The following is a 27,007-nucleotide window of genomic DNA, read 5'->3' on the forward strand; positions in this document are numbered from 1 at the left end:
GATCTCTTGACCCACTCTTCCATTTAAATAGCATTTTCTTATTTTTTCTCTCAGATCTTTTCTTAGGAGACAGTTCTTTCCCACCTCGAGTGTATAACTCACCATCACCTGCAACAGTTCCTTGAATCCTGACACTGGAATCCACACAGCAGAGCTGGCAGAGGATGAGAGTGAGGAGATGGGAAAACAAACGTGAAGATGTTGTAACCTTTCAGTGCTGTGCTGTCAGCTCAGCACACCAGGATGCCTGACTGCACTTGCACACCTTGTACTAACACAGACAGTGACTGTGCAGGGAGCTGTGGGGACCCAGGTGTGCTCTGGGCATCCTCCAAACAACAACAGGGAGCTAAGGCAATACCCTGGGTGGAACAGCACAGGGTTATGTCACAACTCTGCTCTCTGCACCATGTCTCTCCTCATCAGCCTTCTGGAGCGAAAGCAGAGCCTGTGCTGTACACAGGGCCCAGCCTGTAGCATGCACAGTGCACATGTCCTATTGGATTACAGGGCACAGTGCACTCACATGCTCTGCTTGTCAGAGCCCAGCGTGCCTCTGCAAGAAGGAAATAAAGGAGGGGATGGATAAAAGCAACCTGAGCAGCACAGGGCAACCCGAGCCCTGTCGGAAGGCAGGATGGGGGATGCCACCACAAGCACAGGGGCAGCAGGGAAACAGATCTGGCAGGCAAACTGTAAGCCTAAACTGGAATCTCACTCCACAAAGAAAATCAGTGGGAATCTTCATGAACTTTAATATTGTTCAAAAATGTGAGACTAGCTTATCACCTAGGAGCTCATTGTATTGACAAGTGGAACAGATTACAGTTAGATCCCCATTTGGATACTAAAACACAGAGCAATATGGCAAAGATCAATGCAATGCAGTCCTCTCATCAAGAAAATGCTTCTATCTGCATTAGCTTCAAAACTGCCCCCAGTCCCTTTGATCCTGGCCCAAGAGAAAAGGTCTCTTAGAAGTCCATGCTGGGCTTTGAGCTTTTTTCTCCTCAGGCAATTCACATTTTTCACTTCTTAGAAAAAACACGACCCGAAAATGTGATCACAGGTGAAGGAGAGGAGTTAATAGCCAAGGGGAGAGAGCAGCAGAACAGGCATCTGTTTCAGAGGGCAGAAGTTTATCACCCAGGACAGGATTTCCACTGGCTTTATCATTGTTTTCTGTGTCTAGAATGAAGGTCATTAAAGATGTTTCCCCTCTGAATTAGCAATGAGTTCCCACTTAATCTATACTGTCTCAGCACTCCTATGTGACTTGGCTCCAAGAACCTCGCTGAAACTCTTTCTCCCATCTCACATTCAGATATCTACCTCACATCTTTTCCCTTATTCCCCTCATTCCCTTCTCCTCAGTTAATTCTCCTACCAGATCTTTTCAATGAACCCTCACTGCTTCCTCCACAGTGTCACACATCACAGCTTGGGACACCACTACAGAAATAATTATAGGAAGTAGCTCTGTTCCACAATTTTCTTAGCTGTTGTAATTAATTAGCACATATCCCCAAATCCCCAATACCTGGAGCCTGAGGAGCTATAAATACTGGAGCTGTTTTCTGAGGGTGGCAAAGACAGAGCCCTTCCAGGAGCCCCGCGGAGGCTGTGGATGCTCTGCTGAGGCCTCCGAGGGGCCGCTACTCGCCCGCCTCCTCCGGATCTCCCGCGGCTCCCATCGCACGGAGACGGCCCGTCTCCCTCATTTAGACTTTGTAGGCACAAGACAAGGGGGACTTGGCCACGGAGGGTCGGTGCACCGCAGCGAAAGGGACTAAAGGGAAGCATCGGACCCTCGGCAGCCGCCGCGCTCCCTCAGCCGCCCTCAGCCGCCCCCTCAGGCCGGCCCGCGCGCCGCGCGCGCCCCCTGGTGGAGGGCGGGAGGGACGGCGGGACCCGGCGGGTGCGGGACCGGGGCGGGCAGCGGGACCGGGGAGCATCGTACCGCCGGACTCGGCACTGCTGACACCGCGCCTCAAGGGCTCTGTGCGGTTCTGGGCCCCCCAGTTCAGGAAGGATATTGAGGTGTGATATACCCCAGCCAGAGCGTGCCAGGATTTCCTCCACTAACAGTGCAGTGTGTCCAGAAGAGGCTGCGGAGCTGGGAAAGGGTCTGGGGCGTGTTTGAGAAGAGTTTGGGGTGTTTAACCGGGCGGAGGCTCAGGAGGGACCTTATCGCTCTCTACAAGTACCTGAAAGGGAACCGGAGTCCGTAGAGATCGGGCTTTTCCCACAGGCAACAAGCGACAGGACAAGAGGACACTGTGTTAAACTGCGCCAAGGGAATTTTAGGTTGGTCGTGAGGAGGAACTTCTTCACAGAAAGTGTGATCAGACATAAGAATGGACTACCCAGGGTGATGGAGGTGTTTAAGGAAAGACCGGACGTGCTCTGGCTAACACGGTGGTGACAGGTCACAGCATGGGCACGGTGACCTGAGGTCATTTGCACCCTCAGCGGTTCTGGCTCCGTGACCCGCGGGCAGCTCGCGGCAGCACCGCGCACGCGCAGCCCATGCCGGAAGGCGGGGCCAGGCTGTCCTCCCTTTGTCCCCGCCCCTGCACGCCGTCCATTGGCTACAGAGCGCGGAGGTGCCTCCCCATTGGCTGGGCCTGCCGTCCGTCCGCGTCGCGCGCTGCTGCCGCCGCCATGGTGCGCTTCAAGAACAGGTGAGGCGGGCGGGAGGCGCCGCTGCCGTGTCCGGCCGGTGCCGCGCCGCTCACGCCGCGCTGTCCCGCAGGTACGTGCTCTGCGAGGTGATCTCGGAGGACCCGCGGTGCCGGCAGTGCATCGAGGACCGCGTGCTGGGCCTCGCCGTCAGAGACGCCATCACACGGGTGCACGGGGATTACGGCCTGGCGTGCTGCTCCATCTCCTTCACAGGTGCGGGGGACACGGGCGGCCCCCGGGCACGGGTCCCTCCGGGTCCGCTCACCGTGCGTGTGTGTCCCGCAGTGAAGTACCTGAACGCCTACACCGGGACGGTGCTGCTGCGCTGCCGCAAGGACTCGTACCGGCTGCTGTGCTCCGCGCTGCCCTTCGTGCGGCACCTGGAGAGCCGCGGGCAGCGCTACCCCTGCTCCCTCAACACCCTGCACGTCGGAGGTCAGCAGCGCCCGGGCTCGGGGGAAGGACGGAGCTTTAATCACACCGGCCATGATGCCGTGGTGCTGCTCTGGATGCGACAGACACTCCTCTGTGTTAATAACATCTGCCTTCAGCAGATCCAAATAAGAAACAGGCACCAGCAGTTCTTTTTTTTGAAAGCCTCGTTAACTTTGCTTGAAGCTTCATTATATTTATCTCAAAACCAGAGCAGCAAATACAACGTTACATAATTTAAAATATATTTTCAAAGTATAGTATCTTCTGTATTGTGAAAATTAACCCCCAAGGGAACTAACAGGCACTGCATGTTTGAAATTATTACTCCACCATTTAACCTCAGCAGTGCAGAAGTCTGCAGCCCCCTTGTAGCATTTACAATAACAACCTTGTTTCCTGGGGCATTTGTCACTTGATACAATGCTCTTTGTGAAATACACATGCAGCTCTGAAACATTTGGTTGTGTAGATCGTTTCATGCTGTTCTTGTGACTTCCACAGGTACCATAAGAACATGTCAGAAATTCCTGATTCAGTATAACAGAACACAGCTGCTGAGGTTGTTGCAAAACTGTACAAATGAAGGTGAGTTTCTCCAGCCACTCTCCTAAAATTTTGTAGCACCAATTCCTGGGTTTTTTGTAGGATATGATGGGCTACTTCTGAATTCTTGGCCTGAGAAATGTTTCTGTCTTTAGAAGTGGAGCACAGTCCAGTGTATGTGAAGAGATCAAGTAATTAACCCTCTGTTGCTTTCTTTATTGCAGAGGAAAGACAATGCATACAGAAGTCCTTGTTGAGCTGTTCCCTTACAGAAGAGCAGTCTGAAAGTGGAGATGAGGAGGATGATGATGGCACAGAGACAGACTGAATGGCACTTGTTATTGTTCACCTCTATTCTGTACTTGTTTACTCAAGATGTGACTGATTATCTTCAGTGTTAAGCAGTGCAGGGTACTGGAAAAGCATTTGTTCATATTTAGACTTCATTCCCCATTCCAAATGTTTTTAAATTTACAAAAAAAATAAAACATTATTTCACTTAAGTAGATTATTTGCCTGTTTCACTCCAGGAGTCAAAACTACTTGCACTGCTGAGGAGAGCAGCAGCTCAACGTGTTCTTCATGCTGAGGTAGAAGGGAGCTTTAGGCAGTTGGCACAGGCAAGGAATGTAGTTAGTCTCCTTCAGCATACAAAAAGCACCAACATCTGCTTTTTACTTTAAGTGCACTGTTAGCCACAGGGCTGTCACTGTTTTGAGTGAGAAAAGCACCAGTTGTGTACACAGGAGCAGTGAGTTCATGGAATGTATGGCAGAGTGCAAGACTCAACTCCATCCCCCCCATTATAAAACTCATAGGTACAAGTACTGCTTAGATATTTATTAAGTTTACACCAATCAGTTACAGGAAAGTAGCATTGCTGGTATTATCTCGAATCCATAGGAAAACAAGATACAATTGAAGATGCTGTCCCTGTGGGGACAGCCCTGCAGCAGGGACAGCCTGCCTTGCCCACATCACTTCCCTTAGCCTGGTGCCTGTGACATGTGGAGGTGAGTTACACCAGCTCCAGCTATTCTCTCTTCCCAATGCAAAGAAAAGTTGACTATAAATGTGCAGAGATAACAGAACACAACAGATACTGGTTAGACACTTAAGTTTTGTTACTCCTGTTCCTTAGTTTAAGATGACTTGCTGTAACCACAGTTCACTGCATATCTGAATCCCTATTAGTTGCTTTCTCTGCCCTCATCAACTGTTTTCCCATATGCATTTAAAGTGTTGACAGAAGATGTGTTACACTGTCAGGTATCCTGTCTTAGTTTCTTTGCAGTCCCCTGACAAGCTGTACTGTCTTTCATTGAGTGGGGTTAGTTGTGACCAAGCGTGAAGCCAAGCTGCTTTCAAGGAATGTCTTGCAGGTGTTTCCTCTATCCTCCTGCAGCAGCTGGAATATTCTTTACCTGCCCCTCTCCTGTTCTTTCTGGTTGACAGCCACATGTGATGGACTCTTTGGTACCAGCTTCCCATGAGGCACACGTGTGGAGCCTGCTGCTCTGAAATCAAGCACCCATGCACTGATAGCAGCTTTTTGAACAGGGACACAGCCACTGAGTGCCAGTGGTGCTGGAATACCTGACTCCAGGTGCCTCAGACCAATATCAGACAGACAGAGCACACTGAAGCCTGTGCCACTGGGGCTGAAGACAGGAGAAGACACTGTCAGTCTCCCTCCCTAAGTTCAGTGGCACTTTTTACCAGCAGCCTGCAATTAATTCTGCCAGCAGGAAGGTAAAATGTGACCCTGTGCAATGTTCCAGGGCTCCAGGCTGCTGTGACAGTTCAGCTGCAGCACTGTGAGCGTGTGTGCGTTTGATTTATTGCAACTGTTGGCCTTGACTGGTACTTGACACCTAAAATTCATTTTATTCAACAAAATCCACACCACTTAACTCAGTAGCTCAAATCAAACCACAAGCAGTGCAGAATGTGACCACCCAAAGAAAGAGCAGGGAGGGGTCCAGAGGAGACATGTTCATAGCACAGATCAACTTAAATCCCAGAACCAAGCACATCCAGGCCCTTAGCCCAGTACAAGAGAACCCCAGTTTCTTGCTGGGGTGTAAAAGTTATCTACAGACTTCAGCTATCAGTTGTTTTTCCAACTCAAGAGCAGCCAGTGTCAAACCATCATTCAGAGGGTTACCAGGAGCCCTAGAGGGGAGTGTTTATTCTAGATGACCAGGTTAAAAAGAATTGAGTAGCCCATGGTTGGCAAAAAACAAACAAAAAGTAGCAGCCTCACTCACCCACATTAAAACAGACCTGAACAACTGAGAGAAGTCAGGAGGTTCCTTCTACCACTAGTGCCATTTTGAAATACAAATTCATCAAGCCACTTTAAAACCAAGTAGCCAAGTTCTGCTTTACACTCACCTCAGCTTTTTATCTTTCCAAGCCAGGAGAACAGGAGGAATTCTTGCTCTTTAGAAAAAGAACAGATATAGCAGCTAACACTCTAAAGCCAATAAGCTGTTTTGCCTGTATCCAGTGCAGCCAAAACCAGTTTCTCAAGAGAGCAGTTTGACAGCTTTACTGCAACAGCACTACTGTCAGTCAGCTGGACTTCTGCCCATGAATAATTACAGGAAAATAAAGGTTCTCTGCCTTTTCTCTTGGGTAATATTGCAGTACTTTGGCAGTGCCACACACCTGTAAGGACTTTCACACTGCTTATCAGGCCCAAAGGACTGACTCAGCAACTAGAAGCCTTGGCAGATTTGTCTCTGGGTTGTTACTTCCAAAACTCTGTTTCAGTACAAATTCATTAAGCAGTTGGAATCAAAAATTGTTACTTCAACATATACTATCATGGTTTCCTCCTGAAGCCCCTAGAAGTCCTGGAAAAACAAGTTTAGGCTGTTCAAATTTAAATACTTAAACTATAGCAGCAAAACAAAGCAAAATTAAAAGAAAACCAGGAGAGGAAACTTCTCTTGAATAGCAGAATCACTTTGTGTGAACAACAGAGGTGCTGAACAATAGCTTCTGCTTCTGTTTCTTTCTTTTCTTGCCTCCCTTTTCCTCTGTGGAGAATTAAAACAATACTGTCATTCTTCTCATGGAACAGGAACATCACACAGATATTATAAATGGTCTTCCCTGGCTTAAGTGGCTTCTACAGATCCACAACACTTACTATCAATTTACTGAACACCAGGTAGTTTAGCAAAAAAATTACTGCAGATGAACTAAGGGAGACTCCATCACATCTGAACACAGTTATAAACATGCCTAAATGATTGTAAAGTTGCTGTTGCAACAGCAGATCCTGGGACTGCAGTGTGCAGCAGTTTGCCTTTCCAACAAGTATCACTTTGATATGTGTCCAAAAAAACCACAACTGGAGCAGACACTCCACTGAAATTCCCAGGCCCTCCCATCCAACTGTCTCCATCCAGTGCAGCCTCCAAACAGAAGCCAAAGCTGAAACATCAGAACTGAGCATTAAAAGTAAGTTTCACCAGCCAGCACTAGGTTAAAGTTTATCTCAATTTGTTTCACATTCCCTAATTTGAAATTTCAGCTAGCAGTTACCTGGACATTTTGGTCAAACTGAAGTGGTAGTTCAGCAGCTCAGGTATTTCAGTTTAGAAATGTATAACCTCAACTTCCTTAAGATAGAGCTTAATTTAGGTTCCACTAGAGACATGGCCAACATGATTGTAAAAAGCCATCTTTGTCCTAACAGGATTCTTTGCTAGCTGGAGATCTCAGCTCCCACTAAGAGCTTTAAGCTGACAGAAGCCCTGGTCAAGCTGTTCAGAAACCACAACCTAACAATTTTCAGAACTGCTCTCTGGCCAATTCTTGGTCCTCAAAATTGCTGCTTTCACTTCTCCCAGAGGAAGAAGGGGAAATACTCAATTTTTTCACTTGAGAAAGCTTTCCTGCCCTTCTCCCTGCCTTTTACCTGATAAATGATCAGCTGTGGACGGTTTGTCCAGTTTCAGGAGGGCTGCCTCAATAGCTTGGCTGAAGGAATTCTGGAAGCTGGGCACAGGTATCCGGTCAGAGCTGTCACTCTCTCCATCACTCTCTCCAGGCACAGGGAGTGCCAGAGTGTTCTCATCTGAAAGAGGGAAGGAGTGTAAAAGGCTGTATAAAACTTCCACCACAAAAATGCCCCTCCACACTCCAGATCCTTCTTTTGAAGTTACAAGATTTCTCAGATTTAGGTGAATGGTAAAGAACCTGAAGTACTAATACCAAATTTTCTTACCTCTTGTCTTTGGAGCAGGTTTAGGCCACGTCTCTGGTTTTGCCTTTCCAACTCTCAGCATCTATCACAACAGTTATAGGATATGATTAAATTCCACACTCCAATCCTGCAGACCCCCCTAAGTGGCAAGAAAATCTAGAAACCCCTTCAAGCACTCAAACCTTCTGATATCTCCCCTAAGATTTATCCCACATTGTTTTTGTAGGGGAAGCAATTGTAGTCTCAGCCTAATCCCCAACCAAGACACAGGTAATTCTGAGAAGATTCACTCTGCTACATGGTTTACCTGGGCAAAGGAAGGGAAGGGAGATTCTTCTTCCAAGCTTCCACAGAGCAATGGGCTGACCTGGCTGGCAGCAGGTGACAATGGAGTTGGAATAGACTCTACAGAGAAAGGAACTGAGAATTAAAGCCAGGTACACTTAGCCAAGGCAGTCATTATGCTGCTTATCAGGATGTAACATAAATAAAGTTTTTATATCCTATGTAATTACTCATTTTGATCTCATTGGGTTCTATCCATCAGTCGCACAGTGGGATCTCTCAAATTTCCTCAATCTTTTTATTTAAGGAAAATTTAAGTTTGCTTATGGTTTTCTTTTGAGGTGTTTTTGTTTGCTTGAGGGGTTTTGTTTACTTATTTTGGAAAGCTGGGGGGGTGCTTTTTGTGGGTTTATTTTAGAATAATGTGTTGGAGAAGATGGAGATCATAGAAAGAAAAAATGCCAGTAGTGTTTTCCTGGTAAACATTTTTCTTCCCTTTTTGGGGCGTTTCCTTTCTTCTGCCTTATGTAAAAAATGGGGTAACTACAGTGCAAATCTCATATTGTCAAGGTAGAGGCAGCAAAAAGCAGACAAAGGAAGAGAATGTTTCTTAACCATGTCTGCCTTTTGTGTATTAACTCACAGGCAGCTTAGGAAAGAATCAGAATCATAGAATGGCTTGGGTTGGAAAAGATGTTAAGACCATCTCAATCCACCCCCTGCCATGGGCAGGCACACCTTTCACTACACCAGATTGCTCCAAGCCCCATCCAACTTTGCCTTGAACACTTTCAGGGATGGAGCAGCTGAGCTGCTCTGAAAAAAAGCTGTCTTTGATCAATATTGAGAAAGTTTAGCATGATGACCTGAGCAATAGATCCCAAAAGAAGGATCAAGAGCTAGATGTGATGTGTTTTTCCAGATGCTCACCTGTCTGAGACACAGGGCTTCTGCCAAGAGGAGACTGACAGAAGCCCTGATGATCAACGCTGGTAGTTTCTCCAGGGCAAGAGGTAAAAGCAGGGAACTGCTGCAGATTCTCCAGAGCAATATGGACCTCTGGATCTAGAAAGAGATTTTAAATTAAAGCACTACACAATGTGGGGGAGGACTGCCAATATGCAAGTCATTTCAGGAGTCTAGGAGGTGCCAACTCATTTCTTTCCACCCTCTATTTGGAGACCAGCACAAGTCCTTCTGCTGGATGGAAGCAGTTTCTGGGCCTTTTTTTGCTTTCTTCACTTTCACTTTACATCGTGATTACTATAAAAACAGAGAGCTATGTACACCATGGAGATAACTGTGCCCTTGAATGCCCTCCATCCCTCCCAAAATGCACAAGTATGCAGTAACTGCATAACATCACTTAACATCCTGACTAAAACAGCTTATGCTTTTCATTACACAGACATTGTTCCTAATACTTTGTAATCTTGTTCTAAGTACACACTACAAACTACAGGCCTCAGAGTTCATCCCATAGCTCAAGAAATCAAATATGACTGGAAATCCACCAGTTGTGTGCCATCAGCACTTACATTTGCCCTGTTTCTTGTTCTCTTCCATCTCAATCCTGCGTTCACGCCGCCGTTCATCGCGAGCTTTCTTCTGCCGCAGACGTTTCCTCTTCTCAAGGTCATCTAGGAGCAATGCACAATGTTGGATATCAAAGAACCCACACCAATACTCTGGCAAGGGTTCCTCCAGCTCTGACAACAGCCTTATAACACATTAGTAACAAAATATGCTTACATTCAACATATGCTCTTCCAAGCATTTGGGATTTTTTGTAACTGCTGTCTATGAAACAGTGAGCTGGGGCTGTTCTGTGTAGCAGTCACCAGACAGGCGGTGCAAGAGGAGTAAAGTTCTAAAGCGTGTTCTTTTTTCTACCATTAAAAGGGTAAGAACAACTACAAACCTGAGAACAACTCTAAAGTCTCCTTAGAGATGACAGGGGGCTTCAGAGCCAGTTCACAAATGCTGAACTCACAGGTGAGGGGCAAGTGACAGAGGTAGCGATGGCGCTGTCTTATATCCTGATAAAGAGAGAGTGATTTATCACCACAAGGACTAGAGGCAGCCATGGTGATGAACAGAAATGGAATGCACAATAGTCATCAAATCAAATGAAAAAAAATAGCAGCAGTGACACAATGGTTACTTTAAAAACTACAAACACATGATAGATGCCCTGAGTCAGAAACAAATGTTCCAAGATCTCCACCAGCTACATCATAATCAGACTTAGATGCAGTTACATCAGCTTGCTTACTGATTTTCATGTTCTTCCTCCCTTCTCACTCACATCATTGGAATAAATTCTGCAATACCAGACTTGCAACATTATTTTTATAGTGGACCTTCTACCAAAAAAAAAAATCTATACTGCAGCCTACTTATCAAAAGCAACATGAGGCCCAGCACCTTTCACAGATGCCCTTAACAGATTAGCATCCCTACCCATTCATACTTATAATGGCTTACTACTGAAGTGAATTAAGTCTCCTCTACAGTGACCAACCTGCTAAAACAAGGTCCTTAATTAATAAGAGGATAAAATAACTACCTCTGTCATGGAGTAGCCAGTTATCTCCACCACAGCTGCAGTTATCTTCTCTGGACTCTTCTCCAAGCTGCCATACTCACGCACAAGGCAGCGAACGTTCACAGGGTGAAGGTACATGCACTGCCCATCCTCCGCTGAAAGGCAACACATCTGTCACACTCACATTTTCTGAAACATCCCTTTGCCCAGGATTTTTCTCCTGGGAAGCTGCTAAGCCTCAGAGAAAAAGGAAAACAATAATAATCTGATTTGCTTCTCCTGTGTTTTGCTCCTTTGGGATGTGTTTGGAGATTGTTTCATTGGTTTCTGCTGTGAATTGTTTTGATTCTTTGGCCAACCAGTGCCAAGCTGTGTCAGGACTCTGGAGAGAGGGTCATGAGCTTTCACTATTATCGTTTAGCCTTCTCTAAGTATCCTTTCTGTATTCTTTAGTATAGCATTATTTAATAAATTAGCCTTCTGAGAATATGGAGTCACATTCATCATTCCTGCCTGCCACAAGGGCACACCACAAATACAATATTCATCATCATCACTCCTTCCTCGCCTGTTCATTTTCAGTACCCTTTTCCCCACCTCAGGACATCCTCCACTAAAAAATTAAAGCTACTTTCTGAGTTCCTCTGGGACTTTTATTTCACAGGGGTTAGCTGCATCTAATGAACTGACATTTCTCAAGGAGGGTCCCAAAGGAGGCATCTCTGCCCCTACGATTCTAGGATTTCATTGCACTCACCTTGATAAAAATAGTAAAAAGGAGAGTTGCCAATATGTCCACTGCTAACTGTATCTTTAGATTCCTGGCAGCTTGTTTCAGCTGGATTTGGCTCCTCTACAGTGTTCATAACAGGCTCTCCTACAGTGTCCACTTCAGGTGCTTCCTCCTCATCCAGCACTGCCTCTTCTACTTCCACAGGAGGTGAAAAGGAACTTGCCAGGTCAGAGGAAGGTTCCACAAGCTCCTCATCAAATGCAGAGAGATATTCCACATCACACTACCACAGCAGAGAGGATAGAGTTAGTACCACACCACCTACTCCAAAGATTATCATCTCTGCAAAAATCTTTGGCACGAGCTCCCCACACACTGCAGTGTGAGGTGGCAGAATTAAGTGTTAACAGGATCTGCCAGAGCAGATTTGTCACCCACCTTTTTCTCTTGGGAAGCAGCAGGCTCCACAGCTTTGGAGCTTTCTAGGACCAATTCTTCCACAGCTGCACTGATTCCAGCCATGCCATTGTTTTTGTCCTGGTCAGCAGACAGGGCTGTTTCTCGCTCCTGGAAATCATCCAAGTGGATAAGGTTTCAATTTTGCCCTTTAAGCCAGGAAACCACCCCTATAGTTATTTTTAGCCTTGCCCTGGCATTCCTTTACTGGAATACCATCCCAGAAAAACCATTCTGCTGTGTTATCCTGAACACCACATCAGATACGTGGGGCCCAAAGGCTACAGTCTCCTCCAAGGTGTAAAACGCTACTCCAGCAGCAAATACCAGCAATTTGCTAGAGACCAGAATAATCACCACCACCATCCATACAGCAGAACAAGGGTGCTCAGCACACTCTTAAAAATAAAGCTACCAGAAGGCTCCCAAGAGGTTATTACCTTCAGCTCCTGGATAGCTGCCTCAATGAAACAGGCTTCTGGGGTGTGTTTTTCTTCCTCATACTGTTTCAGTAATGCTGCTTTCTCCTCCAGGATCACCAGCTGCAAGACCTGCTCCCTGGATGCCAGAAGCAGCTTTGAATACTGACTGTGTTGGTCATCTGCACAGAAGGAGCACCAAATCATTAATATCTGCATGTAGAGCCACCAGTTTGGAGTGCTGCTTCCTCTGAAGTTCTGCTACTGCTCACTTTTGGGAGTTAATCCCTCAGGGCAGACAACACTCAGCAAGACTTTGATACAGAATCCACAATTTACCATTGTTATCACAAGCTGGTGTCACACAGCTGCTCTGACACCTCCCCCACACAGCAGTTCATCTGCCACTTCACCATTGAGTTGCTACACATCAGCAGAAATGAAGCCTCAACTTCCACACTGTAGGAGCATCACCTTTGAGAAGCCTTGAGGGCGTCAAAGCTTCCTGAAACAATGCAGTCTGCAGCTGCTTCCTCTTCTCTCAAAGATACTGTTGCTGGAAATTTCTGCAAAGCCACCTTGGCTTGGCTCAAACTAGTTCATATGCCCATATGTATTAAAAATTCATATAAAACATCATTAAGAGGTTATTACAAGAAGCAGAGCAGAAATAGTAAGCTGAAGAATTGCAGTTTAGCAAAAGGTGAGCATTGCTGTTACTTTACAGCAACCACAGCATCTCATATTAACACAATCCCTATATTCACTGCTCTCCAAGGGTCCAACCTTTCTACAGACACCAAGTTAATGGTGAATTTCCTGGCTTTAGTGTTCTCAAATCCTGTATTTGTTCTTCTGTTTGTTTTATGAAAATACCTAAAGTCCCCTAGTTTCAAATACTGAGAAACATGTAAGACCACAGACTGCATGCTGGATATCCCTCACATGTTGGAAGACTTCTTCCAGAGAGTTTAAATGCATGCAGCCTTTCCTAAATGTGACTGCAAAATGAAGTGAGCCAAGACAGCCCACAAAGCAGCAATGTTCAGTAAAATTATTTCTTTAGTCACAAAATTTTTGCGATACTAACAGATAAGATGGTGATGAGTTAGTCACACTCTTGACTGGAGAAAACTGAAGATGTCAGGCAACAGATGTTTGGAATAAGGTTTGCAATAATTTTGATTATTTCCCCATAGCATTCACTGACTTCAGCTGATAAGTGAAGATGATGAAAACCTTGTTGAAGATTACAGCCTTGAAATAGTTTAGATACAGAGACAGTTATTTTTGTGAAGCTGTATAATGAGTCAGGAGGAAAAATGTTAAGGACACTGAAGAGCCAATAAAAGCAATAAGAGTCACACCAATGACTGCAGGATACAAAGGACACATCAAACCATAAGCAGTGACTGTGAAGGGAGGAGTCTGAGTTCAGTCACTTGAAGGGACACAGGTCACAAGGTAAAGCTTTTACAGAAAAACAGTGTGAGTAGAAAGTTTACTGTTAATATGTGGTCATTAAGCTTTTCTGCTGCTACGCCTGGGTCAATTGTCCCAACACAAATCCTGGTCACAGTCAGGAACAGGATTCCAACCACCAGGACTGAGATCCACTCACCTCTGATGTAAACAGGCTGAACCACATTCATCCACTGGGACTTGGGCAGTGCTACCAGAACACCTTTCTCTCTCCTCATGAGTTGCATTGTAATGGTGTCACCAATTGCATACTGACGTGTTTCCATAGCAACAACACTGCAATGTACGGAGGAGGTTAGCAGTGTAAAAATAACATTGCAAAAAGATGCATGATTTAATTAATACCATCTCACCTCTTGAGATCCTTCTTATGGACAGAGCCATAACAGATAGGACACTTACTCCAGGCCTTCTCACTCAAGGAGAGATAGTGAAGGATACATGCCCAGCAGAAGATGTGCCCACAGCGGGTGATCTTGGCAGCAGTTGGTGGGTACAGACATATGGGGCAAGAGGGCACTTCATGGCTACAGATCCGCTGAAATGGCACATGAGAAGAACAGTACAAGACTCAGAAATCAGTTCTTGGGATCCAGAATAAGGCACCTGTAAGATCTACTCTAACATATTATCTTCCAGCTCTTTAGGCTCTGTTTATTTACCAAGAAATTAGTGCACTATGAAGTAACACCTTCAGACTGCACACAGAATAACCTTCTAAGCAACCCATCTTATTTCTTAGGTCTTATTTCTACTCTAATGACATTAAAAAGTAAGTCTTCTCATGTTTCCCCTCAGATATTCATCATCTCTAAGAGTTAGCAGCATCCCCATCATGTGAATTCAGACAGTGAGAAGGCAAGCAAGCTCTGTGGCCTCTCCCACGAGCAGACTTGTGCAGCCCTGTGTAACTGTGAGACTGAACTTACCCACTTCCATCAACATGCTAGGTCTAGTCAGACACTTTGGTAGCTTCCCTGTGTGGCAGAGACATAACTGCCAAGCAAGCACCTAGATTTTTCAGCTCTCTTGTAGTGACAGGTAGCAGTAAGCCTACCTCCTCTCCACCTACACCATGCACCAGACTGTCTTGGCAGATATAAATTGCTGCTTGAGGCAACCCAAAACTTCTGACCACAATTCTCAAGAGATTTTCCATTTTGTTGCTAGGCAAGATAGGCCACCTATGCACAGAATAATTCTTCAAAATTCTACACTCTAGTCCTCTTCTGTGGACTCATGCCCAAGTTTTCTGTTAATATCTCGATCACAAGGACTCTGTCTACAGAATGTCAGATACTATTTTTGATGAGCTCCCATCTGCGAAAGCAAGAAGAAGCTGCTAATTTTCCTAATAGATTTTAGCACTTCTCTTTTCCTGACATGAAAGTATTTCATAATATATTCCATGACAGATCTTTCCCAGTATTGTGGGAGTGACAGAAAAGGCCTCAACTCAAAAACAGATGAGTTTTATGTAACATGACAGAGGGAAAGAGGTAGTTAAAGACAGGTTGAGGTTCTTAAGAAGGAAAAAAAAAAATCTAGCCCATCACAACTGACCACTTGCTCCACAAAGTCCCAGTTGACCAAGGTATCTGGATCAGCAAAGTGGACTGTGTAGTCCTGTTCTTCAGAGACAACAAACTGGCAGCTGGGGAAAGGCAAAGAGACAGATGATCCACTCAGTTGTTTCTAAAAACTTTTTGAGAACTCTCCTATAGGATTCTCTCAGCTTCTTCTTTGTCCAGCAGCAAACTGCTGGATGCAGCCAGTAACTTCTATCAACAAGAAACCAAGAGTTCAGTTCACACTCAGATTTTCAGGATACAGGTGGGTCTAATTTCAGTTAGACACAACATCACACAGTAAGTACTGAACAAGACAGGAAGACTGGTTTTCCAGAAACGTGTAGGAAACAGTCAGCTGCAATGGGGATCTATTAAAAAACAGGGAATCCACAAGGGGAAAAATCTTGTCACAAAAACTACAGCTACTGGGGTTCCTGCAAATAGACTTCACTACAATAAACCATAAAAATTATGGAGAAATCAGAAGCATCAATGCTGAAAATACTTTTTAATATTATCAGAGATAGGATGCTCTGAACGCACTTCAAATTCTGGGGAAATTTCCAGTCAAAAAGGAATCCTGCTGCTAGGTTACTCTATTGATCATCATTTGGGTTATACTAAATACTTTGGGGCCCATAAAATAATCAGCATTTTAAGAACTAAGACCCATATAAGTAATTGCCTTTGGGACTTAATTCAGATTAACTTTCATCTAGCAACTGCTATCCCTTCTATCTCAATAAAGCAACTTCTGGAAAAAACAACCATATTCTATAAGGAACTATACAGATACTCCCAAATAGGAGTGTCACGTCCCAAAGCTGTGCTGGAAAATTTGAGCAGAGGATTTTTGTTTGTATCTAAAGGACTCACTCCAACAGATACCTTTGCAAATAGGCAAAGACAACATCCCTTTAAAATATAGTCATTACGACTAAAAACACTACAGAAAGGTAATTTCATCCTGGAAAAGACAAGACAATTAATCAGGCCCAAACACAATTCCCTGGCTTGTCACCCCTTACAGCTCCATGTCTCTGCAGAAGTCTAAGAGCCCCATGGATCTCCCACTCACTTGGCCTGCAGGAAGAGCTCCTTGTTGAATGGTTTATGTCCCCACTTGTTCCTTTTGCCCCAGTTGCCATGTCCATTCCCATCAAAATGTCCTGCTTGGCCACGGGGTTCAAAGGTGAAGTTCAGTAAGTGGTTCAGATTAATCTTCTTGGGACCAGAGAACTGGGCAGGGCTGAACTCTGCCCGTTGAGCCTCTGCTACCTAAGAGAGAACAGCACTGGTTACAAATTGCTGGAGTTCACAGCAAAGCCATCAGCACATGGGGACATCCAGGCCCATCAGTGACAGCACACAGCACATGCAGCATCTACTCACTCATTCACCTTCTGCCATCCCTGTTCTGCAAATCAAGTAGTGCAGTGCTAGAAATGCATGAGAACCTGAAAGTCAGAACTCAGTGCTCTGACCCCATGCTGAGCAAAAGGAGGAGAGAGTTAAAACAACTACAAAGACAAGTAAAAGCTGGCAAAACGTAGTCAAGAAGTTGTTCAAATCCTTACAATACTCTTTTATTAGACAGTAATACAAGCCTGATTACTGACTGCACAGGCTGCACTTGTTTTGGTTAGTTTTCATATAATGAAGCAACAAATCAGAATCCAACAGAGGTAGCAGGTGAATTCTCAGCCAGTGATCTGGGTAAGAAGTGCTGCTCACCCACCAACACTGAAAAACCAGAGTATCAGTTAAATCCCACAAACACTCTACAGTACTTAGATCCACATCAGCATAAAAGCCTCCATCTGGTTTTACCTTGCCAATACAATAACTTTTGCAATACCACTATCACCTGTAAATTTGTGCCTCTGAGTTGGTTGGACACAATCAATCTTCAGAGGGCAAACTTCTGTTTAGAAGATTGGTTGGCAGAGTCCCTTGGAAGGCAGTGCTGAAGGGCAAAAGAGTCCAAAAGACTGGGCATACTTCAAGCAATCTTAAAGGCAAATGAACATGCTGTCCTCTTGTGCCAAAAAATGAGGGAAGACCAGCCTGGCTCAACAGAGTTTTAAATGGAACTCAGGAAAAAAAAGGAATTTATGACCTGAGGAAGAAGGGATGGGAACTCAACAGGACTACAAGGATGTCATGAGGTTGTGCAGGGAAAGAAGTGAAGGGCCACAGCCTGACTAGAACCTAATCTGGCCACTGCTGTAAAAGACAAAGATGCTTCCATAAATAAATACATCAGCTACAAAAAGAGAGCAAAAGAAAATCCCCATGCTTTATTGTATGCAGAAAGAAACAGTGGCAAAGGGTGAGGAAAAGGCTGAGGTACTTAATGCCTTCTTGCCCTCAGCCTTTAATAGTAAGGCCAGTTGACCTCAGGGTCCCCTTGAGCTGGAAGACTGGGACAAGGAGCAGAATGAAGCCCACACTCCAGAGAAACAGTGAGTGCCCTGCTGTGCCACCCAGACACCCCCAGGCCCATGGGGCTGGATGGGACCCATCCACAGGGAGGGAGGGAAGGAGATGGCAGCAGTGATGAGCATTTACCAGCAGCCCTGGCAAACTGGGAGGTCCCAGCTGACTGGAGTCACCAAATGTGACACACACCTACAGGAAGGTGTGGAAGGAGGATGTGGGGAATTACAGGCCTGTCAGTGTGACCTCTGTGATGGGCAAGATTATAGAGATTATCCTTCAAGCCATCACACACAGTGTACAGGACAACCAGGGGACAGGCCCAGCCAAGGAGGGTTTATGAAAGGCAGGTTCTGCCTGACTAACCTGATCTCCTCCTATGACAAGGTGACACAGTGCATGAGGGAAAAGCTGTGGATGTTGTCTGCCTGGACCTTAGAAAAGCCTTTGGCACAGCTTCTCAGAGCACTCTCCTGAAGAACCTGGCTGCCCATGCCTTGGATAAGCAAACCAATATGAGTAAAAACCCTGTGTGGATGGCTGGGCCCAGGGAGCAGAGGGACAGGGGGTGACATCCAGCTGGGCCCAGGGAGCAGAGGGACAGGGGGTGACATCCAGCTGGGCCCCCACGAGTGGGGTGCCCCAGAGCTCAGTATTTGGGCCAGTCCTGTTTAATGTCTTTATCAATGATCTGGCCAAGGAGACCGAGGGCTCTGTGCAAGTTCACAGATGACACCAAGCTGGGTGGGAATGTAGATCTGCTGGAGGACAGGAAGGCTCTGCACAGGGATCTGGACAGGCTGCACTGATGGGTCAAGGCCAATGGTGCAAGGTTCAACAACACCAAGTGCCAGGTCCTACACCTGGGTCACAACAGCCTCTTGGAATGCTCCAGGCCTGGGAAGGAGCAGCTGGAAAAGACCATCAGGAAAAACCTGGAGGTGTTGGTAAACAGCAGCTGAACATGAACCAGGTGTATCTAGGTGGGCAAGGCAGCCAGTGGCACCTGGGCTGTACTAAAAATAGCGTGGCCAGCAGGGACAGGGCAGTGAAACTGTGTCACTATATATTTTCACAAAGGACCCACGTCATGTTTACATGGCCTGTCTTGGCACCCATTCTCAGATGGCATTTTCTCTTGGAGCACAGCAAAGAGCACCTCTCTTCTGTAGTTGCCAAGCTGCTCCGCTCACACACCCTCTGGCATCTCAACAATGTCAGCACCTCTTACTCTTTCCCTTCCCAACCCAGCACTGAACACAGCAGACCAAGCCAGGCAGGGCAGGGTGATCCTCTCCTCCCAAGAAAGGAGGCCTTGGAGCCAGGGCATCACACTTCTCACCTCATCTCGTCTTCCACCATTAGAAGAGCTAAAAGATTTCCCACTTCCGCCGCTGCCTCCTCTTTGAGGGGGCATCTTGTTAAAAGCTTTGCTTTTCTGTGAATTGGAGCGACGGGACTGAAAGGAAAAGTTCTCATTTTTGGAATATGAAGTTTCTCTTTTTCGATTATAACGCTGTTTGGATCCACTGGCATTCTTTCCATCTGAAAGGAAAAGAAAAGAAGAATCAGATCAGCAGCCTCAGAGTTGGTCCCATGTACTGCACCTCAGCTAAATTCACCTCAGCGACGAGCTCACCTCAGCCACCACCTTAAGAGTAGTGTTTATCAGGACATTAAATCCCCCAGCAACCCAAACCACTTCATTCCTACCACTGTCCAAAGAGTTGGTCAAAGAGTTTAAAAGAATATATTTGCTGTGCTCTACATTTTATAAAAAAAGTTGAATTTCTTTTTTCCAGATTTGGAATTGCCACCACCAAGTAGCAGTGTGTTACCTGGTACATTAAGTTATAAATATGTAAACATCACATACCACATCTTCATACCCCATTACAAGAACTGACAAAAACTAGTTCTTTCATTTAATTTACCTAAAACACACCATTTATCATATTTATTCACACATAAAATACACTGTATAAATACACCACTACCTGCATTTTTCTTAAAGGCTTCCATTGCCTGTTTTCAATCACTTCTGCACTTTTTGCTTAAAAGATCCCAGCATATGTAATTCTGTTTTAAAAATACTTTTATTTTATCAGGCCAAAAAATGCTACTTGATCTTGAAGCACAAACCAAAAGCTTTGTGGCCTTGTAGGGCACATACCTAAGACCTAAGTACAAAGTCCACCAGCCTATGCAACAACAACTGTGTGCCAAAAACTGTCCTTAGCACACCACTGACCCCAACACAGGACACAGTCATGAAGCACAAAGCAAAAAACTGCAGGAATAAAGAGCAGAAAAATCAATCCAGCTCTTCAGAGGGTGTTCTGTGCCTCAACAGCTGCTAAATCAAACTGCTAGAAGAGAGTTAATGCTATGAAAGCATTTCCAGTAGTCTTAACAGGAGATCAGAGCTGCCCAAGCACACAACAGGCTGTGGGCTGGGTGCTTAACCAGGCACTGCCACCACCTGCCCCAAGGTTTATTTGCAGCAGAGGGATGGTGATAAGCCCAGAAACAAAACTCCTCAGGCCCACAAGACATCTACCCACAGCAGCCAGCCCCAAAGTCACTGTGGATACTCAGTAAACATTACACAAACAGCAACGCCTCACACAATATCTAGTTGCACTTTATAAAAGCCTATTAGTTTCCCTTTTCCCACTTTGCAGTCTTCCTCCCCACCCCTTAATATAAATCTTATGTGGCAGGCAAACACAACACTGGGATTCAGGATCACATTTCTCATATGGGCAGTTTCATTCCCAGTGCTCCCAGTTTTTCCCTTTTCCAGCACCACTTCCCATCTACCCAAGCATTTAAAACAGCTGGAATGGCATCATCCACATCAAGTATCTTTTGTTGTTGTTGTTTTAAGTTTTTTCTTCCACCTGCAACCCCCAGAAAAGGTGAGCTGAGAACAGGATGGTTTGTGTGTTATTGTGTATCACTGAGGATCCAAGTTCTAAAGAATAAATTGAGCAATAAAAGTGTCTGGAGCAGGTTCTGTGCTGGTCTGCTGTCTCTTGCACTTGTCAGACTCCTCTGGCTGCAGTTACAGCTAAAACAGGACACTATCATTACTTTCACACGATGTGACAGGCCCAGATTGCAGACAAACCTCATCATCAGAATTGGTAATTTACTCTGCTATTCAAAAGGCTGATCCTTTAATTCAGAATTAAACCAACTCTGTCAGAAGCACAGCTGTGTAAGTCAAACACATGCCCGCAGAGCTGGCAGTGCTTTAATGCACATCAGGCTGAAAGGACATGGCTTGAGTGTTATCAGGAAAAAACACACCAGAAACTGCCAAGCACTGAGGGTGTGACCAGGTCTGGCTGAATGATTAGACAGACTTTTTTGAGAATGTTTGTAGGGGAGAAGGAATAACCAACACCTCAGAGTCTCTGGTAAAAATTAAGTAGTTTTGAAGCAGTTTAGACTAGTCCTTAAGTTACTCAGGAGAACTTGTCAGCTTAGAGCTCAGCCACCCTCTTCTATCTGTAATTTCAGCAAATGCACTAGAGGGGCACATGCCTGTTGTGCCTGTGCCACTTTGTAGTTTCTCTGCCATCTTCAAATGGGGAAAAGAAACAACTCAAAAAAGTCAGTCTAAAGTGGATGTTTACAAGTCCCTGAACTTGAAACAGCTCAGCCCTGGAGCTGACAGAGGAATCTCCAGCCACTTAAAGTTTTAATCGAGTTACTCACCACCAGCTTTGTCAGTCAGATGGTTTACACACATTCCTCTCATACTATGGCTCCTTTTAAGGCACCTCCTAGAGCCTCTGGGAGTCACTTCAGCGACTCCCACATTTTATAGGAAAGAATTCCACTTGTGCCTTTTTTAAAAGGACCCTACAACAGTCTAACAATGCTTCACACCTGATTTTACAGATGGGCAGTTTCACCCCCCACCACCAGAATAACTGGCCTCAGCAGAAGCCTGGTCCATCAGAGCAGTAATGAAACTGGTCAGCAGACAGCCAGGAGCTTGGAAAATGCATCTGTAAATTGGAACAGCTTCTCCCTACCCTGAATCTAAGCAATGCTGTCCCTTCCAACCTTCCCAGCATGCCACATGTCAGGGAGCTCTCTGCTTTCTATCATCCATCCCAGCACCAGCACTCCCACAAAGGGCAGGACAGGAGAGGCTGCACTCTGGCACAGAGAAAAATAGAAGATTCTCACTGCCATCCTCTCTTGTGAAATCCCAGTTTTAAGCAGGGTAAGTTTGGATTTGGTAGTTTCTTTTCTTGGCAAATGAGGAGTTAGCAACAGCCAGAGTGTGCTGGTGAGGTACTCACTTCACTCAGGTCCTCAGTTTATATATATATATATATATATATATATATATATATATATGTATATATGTGTGTATATATATATATATGTATGTATATACAGATTATGTGGATTTATCTACCCTTTCACACTCCAAGACACTTATAAAAATACTGCCTGTATAATTTAAAAAACTAGCAATAAAACTGTTCTGTAATTCTGGAGCAAGCCCTGAGATTTGTGGTTTCTCCTGCAGCTAGAGGACCTGTATCTCCAAAGATCCAGAGAGGGGAGATGAAGCTCACAGCAATAGAAGCAGCTGTAGGTGACCACCTGGGCACTGGAGCTGCAATGCTGCCTTGCTGCTGGGGTGAGAATTGCTGTTTCCTTCCACCTTTTTCCCCCTCTTTTCTGCTGAGCTGTGCTGAAGCCAGCAGCATTGCATAAAGGGTCTGGATCACACTAAAGCCACAGAGTGGTTTCATGAAAACACAGAGCAGCCACTGCTGCTGCCAAGGCAAACATCCCAGTGAGCAGGAGGTGACTGAGCTCCCACAGCCCAGCCAAGCAGGCTCACATGGGTGTGATAAAGCCCAGGAAGGTTTGTGACAGCTAACACTGCCCATCAGCTCCACAGACTGCAGAGAACCCCAACAAGCCTATTCTGCCTCAGCTACTTTATCCCACTCTAACTGGATGTGATTCCTGTTGGCACACTAATACAGCATCAAGAAACTTTTCTGTTAGAAACTTTCAGTTTAATTTAGTCTCTGAGGCCAAATTTGAAAGAGAGGAGGAACCAAACTTCCACAGATACATAGGAATACAGTACTATATTTAGCCAATTTCCAGCTGCACTGCAAGAGAAAGAGAAGCTACCATAAGGGTTCAGGAATATGCATTTGTTCATTTCCTCAGTTGCACAGTTACACAGCTAACTGTGGAAAGCATCAAATGGCAAGTGCCTGACTGGATTTAACCCAGTGACCATCTGAGGAAGGTCTGTGGTGCATAGATTACCTTCCTTTCCAGAGGAGATGCAAGATTTCCAGAATACATTCCTATTATCTATAGCCTCTATGTATTCATACACCTGTCCTTAAAGGGGTGCACCACATCAGCTACAAGGACAGTGATAAGGAACTCCAGAAACAGATTCCATATGGTGACATGCCAGTGTCCTACACCCAACAGCTATGAAAACATAGCCACAGTTTTGCCCATCTGCATTCTGTTTTGTTGTTTGCCCTAATTTCAATCAAGGGAATGTTTTTGTTTTAGTTTTCAGTACCCTCCAGTTAAGATATTCCTAAATAAACAGCTCCTCCTATGAAAAGGGATTCTAATCTGTCCAGTTCTCTTTGATGCCCTGAAAAGGAAGCAACTCATTCCTCTGCTCTCCACTGTAGTTTGGAAACAAGTATCACTGATGTGGAATTGTGCTATGACAAAATCTTCCTCTGTTTTATTAAAAAAAAAAAAAAAAAGTCTTAAAAAGTTTTGGTGATTATTTAATTAAAAGTTTTGGAGTAGAAGAGATCATCAGGATTCCTTTCCCCACTGCTCCTGTGCTATCAGTGCCATTATTTCAAACCTGTGAAAGGTGACACTCCATAAAAATCATTTAACATTTTTATTCTGGACTAGAACAACAGGCCTTTTACATCCCTCCTCAGTCCAGATACTTTGTCTTCTACAGGAAGGGACACCAGCACAGCACAAATCATCTTAACCCCTTCCTGAAGGACATTTGTATTCTGTGAGCAATCCTCCATACAGCATCACACACCACTACAAAAGAAGCTGGAGTGAGGAGGTGTCTCTTGGCAAGACAGGGTCAGAAAAAGCTCTTCTTAAAAAGACTTCCAAGTGTTTGAATTCCAAGTTAAAATTTAATTTTAATTGCACAGTTACACCACAACCTGGGGAGCTGTGGGTGAGTCACCTCCCATGTCCCACTTCTGTCAATCCTGGGGAAGGCCAATTAACACAGGTAAAGAACAGGTATTACTTGGTTACCCAGGCCATGACCATGCTTAGAAGGTCCAAAAAGGAGCCAACAAACACCTCCAAGATAGTTATTTCGTTAGCCTTCTGGAGTGCACTGCTGCCTTCCCAGAGGCTTCAAGTAACACAGCTGAAACAAACCACTGAGGAGGAAGGAAATTAGTACAGCAATGCTGGTGTAGCAACCTGTTGACACTCTCTCATATACTTCCAGGAATAAAATCACCAATTTTAATCACTACTGCCCCATTTCTAGGTTTTAGGGGGGAAAAAAAAAGGTTGCCAGGAACGCTCACACACTCACTCTCCTAAACAAGTTTAGAGAGCTATGTGGGCTTAGGTATTACCTTGCAATGATGACAGGAACCACACTGGCTTCTGACAAACTGCTCTGTCAGCAGAAGCAGCTGTTTGCAACCCCAGGTGAGACACTTTGGGTTGAATGCCAGATGAGCAAACAACAGCCAGCAAACCCTGAGCTCCCCCAGAGCAGGAGGACACCGAAACCCCGGGGCAAGGGGAACGCTGTGTACGGATACCAGACCCCTCGGTGAGGGGTAACAGCACAGGTACAAGATAAAGTGAAGGGCTCTATTCACAGGCACTGGGGAATGCATGTTCTTACTATAGCACCAGGGCTTTAGCGCTCAAGCTGATTACCCCATTAATGAAGATAAAGCATTAATCCTTAAAAGAAGAGGAGAGCAGGAATCCCAGCTCGCCAAACAGCGAGCAGAGCCGGAAGAGGAAGGAAAAAGAAACCAAAAACAGGCAGTGACCTGAAACGCCGCCTATGAAACGCAGCTGAGACACAAACAAGCCGGCACGGGCAAGTTCAGCTCCAGCACAAGCCCGAGGCCGGCACAGGGCCCCTGTCCCCGCAGCCCCCGCTCACCCCCGAGCCCCCGCCCCGCTCTCACCGCCTTTGGGCTTAGACTCCCCCGCGGCGGGCCCGGCCGAGGCGGAGCGCGGCTGCTGCCCTTTGCTGCCGGCCGAGGATCCGGGCGCACCGGAGCCGCAGGGGCTGCTCTTGTCCATGGCGGGGGCGGCGGGGGTCACGCCGGGCGGGCTCTGCAGCATCAACGGGCGCCCCGGGCGAGCGGCGGCCCTGGGCGAGGGGGCACGACGGGCGCTGGCGGAGCCGGCGGGGGCCCAGGCTCATGGCCCGCGGGGGCGACCGGCGGGGGCGGCGCAGCGCGGACTCGGCCTCCTTCATGGCGACATCTTCTCGATGCTCCGCTCGAACCGGGGAAGGCCGCGGGAGGCCGGGCCGGGCCTGCGGGGCTCCGGGCGCGGGGGAGAGAAGAGCTGCTCACGGAGCCCCGCGGGGCCCGGCGCTGCTGCCGCCCGAGGGGTCGGCACCACCCCGGCACCCACCGGCTGCTCGGCGCCGCACCGGCCCCGGCTCGGCCGCCGCTGCCCCGTAATGGCGACGAGTCGCCCGCAGCAGTGGCCGGACCCGGATGCAGCCGGTCCGGGCGGGCCCCCGGGCATGACGGGATTTGTAGTCCTGGGCCGCGCGGGGCGTGCCGGGAGCCGGGGCCGGGCCTGCACCGAGCCCGGAGCCCGCCCCTCCCTGCTCACCGGCACCGACGGGATCGCCCCCACCTCCCCAGGATGGAAAATCATCTGGTATAAAATCCTTGCTATCGGTTTGTAGCAAATAACCGTAAAAGTTAAAAGAAAAAGAAAAAAAGTACTTCATCAGGCCTGCTTGAAGTGACGTTTTTTAACTTTTCCCTCAAAGGGGAAAAAACTCACAAGGCAACTCGGATCCTAAAGACAATTATTTTAACTTTTAAAATGCTTTCTTGAGTGCATCTCCTGCTGCTTTTTCCATTGTTTTAGGGATGAGAGCTTCAAGTTATGTGGGAGAGCAATTCCCAGCTTCTTAAAAAAAAAGTACAGGTGGAGCATATAAGGGCATCTTTACCCCCGTAATCCATACCATGATGTGAATGTACAGCCCTCAAGCAAAAGCTTCACTGCTAGTTTTGTATGCACAGGCCGCATGCTCTGTAACACCAGTATGATCAACAAATTCAGGAATTTGTGTTGTACACATTTCAAACCAATCCTCTATAAATATTATTTTAAGAAAAGCCTCATAAAGGCCTTATTTTAACACCTGATTGTTCCCTATTGAGATCTATTATTCTCAGAATTACTGACCAAACTGAGTGTAGCTACCACAGTGTTTAGATCTTCTGGATTTGAGGGGGGAAAACCCCTCAACTTTCTAATGAAGTTGCTCCTCCACATTTGAAAATAAATAAGAAAGAGCATATGCAGTACCAGATAGAGAGTAGACAGACACAAAACTTTTAAAAGCAAAGGACAACATTTTTATTAGCAAACTAGCTTGCTGTGGAAAGAATATAAATACAAGGAAGTCTTCCCCCAAATAAAAACAACCATGTAGTTCAAATAGTGCTCAATAGGAAGGTATTAGTAACAAACATTTGCCCTAACTACATGATCTGCAGTGCCACACTCAACACTGCAGAGCCCGACTGGCACCCAGGTATGCCGGGCAGGGGAAGGGCGAGGGCAGCGCTGGCCGGTGTACTGGGCAGGGGAAGGGCGAGGGCAGCGTTGGCCGGTGTGTCGGGCACGGGAAGGGCGAGGGCAGCGCTGGCCGGTGTGCCGGGCACGGGAAACCCCCGGCTCCCCCCACGTCCCGGCCGCGCTCCGCCATCCCCGCCCAGCGGCTCCGCCTCCGCCGCCATTGCTCCGGAGGTCCCCGGCCACGCCCCCTGCCCGCCTGCCGCCAGCCATTGGTCACCGCCAGGAGCTCCCCAGCAACTCATTGGTCAGACGCGGGATGATGGGCGGGGCGTTCCCCAGCCCGGCGTGCCGCGCGCCCGCTGCCATTCCCATGGC

At 46.4% G+C, this 27,007-nt stretch overlaps 2 protein-coding genes across 2 annotated transcripts; one reads left to right on the top strand and one right to left on the bottom strand.

Moving 5' to 3' along the window:
* Positions 1–2,630: 2,630 nt before the first annotated feature.
* Positions 2,631–4,166, top strand: POP5 (POP5 homolog, ribonuclease P/MRP subunit). The gene is made up of 5 exons (XM_054288633.1): positions 2,631–2,684; positions 2,756–2,898; positions 2,971–3,120; positions 3,622–3,705; positions 3,888–4,166. The coding sequence occupies exons 1-5, from the start codon at positions 2,665–2,667 to the stop codon at positions 3,989–3,991; spliced, it is 501 nt and encodes a 166-aa protein (XP_054144608.1). The 5' UTR covers positions 2,631–2,664; the 3' UTR covers positions 3,992–4,166.
* A 322-nt stretch (positions 4,167–4,488) lies between these two features.
* Positions 4,489–25,223, bottom strand: RNF10 (ring finger protein 10). Its single transcript, XM_054288632.1, has 17 exons — positions 25,045–25,223; positions 19,161–19,363; positions 16,458–16,657; positions 15,372–15,462; positions 14,162–14,346; positions 13,948–14,084; positions 12,348–12,508; positions 11,890–12,018; positions 11,476–11,734; positions 10,740–10,873; positions 10,092–10,209; positions 9,709–9,810; positions 9,101–9,235; positions 8,193–8,290; positions 7,907–7,967; positions 7,598–7,756; positions 4,489–6,710 (listed from the first exon to the last, which is right to left on the bottom strand). The coding sequence occupies exons 1-17, from the start codon at positions 25,202–25,204 to the stop codon at positions 6,634–6,636; spliced, it is 2,409 nt and encodes an 802-aa protein (XP_054144607.1). The 5' UTR covers positions 25,205–25,223; the 3' UTR covers positions 4,489–6,633.
* Positions 25,224–27,007: the final 1,784 nt, after the last annotated feature.

The sequence above is a fragment of the Melozone crissalis genome, unplaced genomic scaffold, assembly GCF_028551555.1.
Source record: "Melozone crissalis strain CALT ecotype California unplaced genomic scaffold, PUWL_Pcris_2 ptg000063l_1, whole genome shotgun sequence".
Lineage (NCBI taxonomy): Eukaryota > Metazoa > Chordata > Aves > Passeriformes > Passerellidae > Melozone > Melozone crissalis.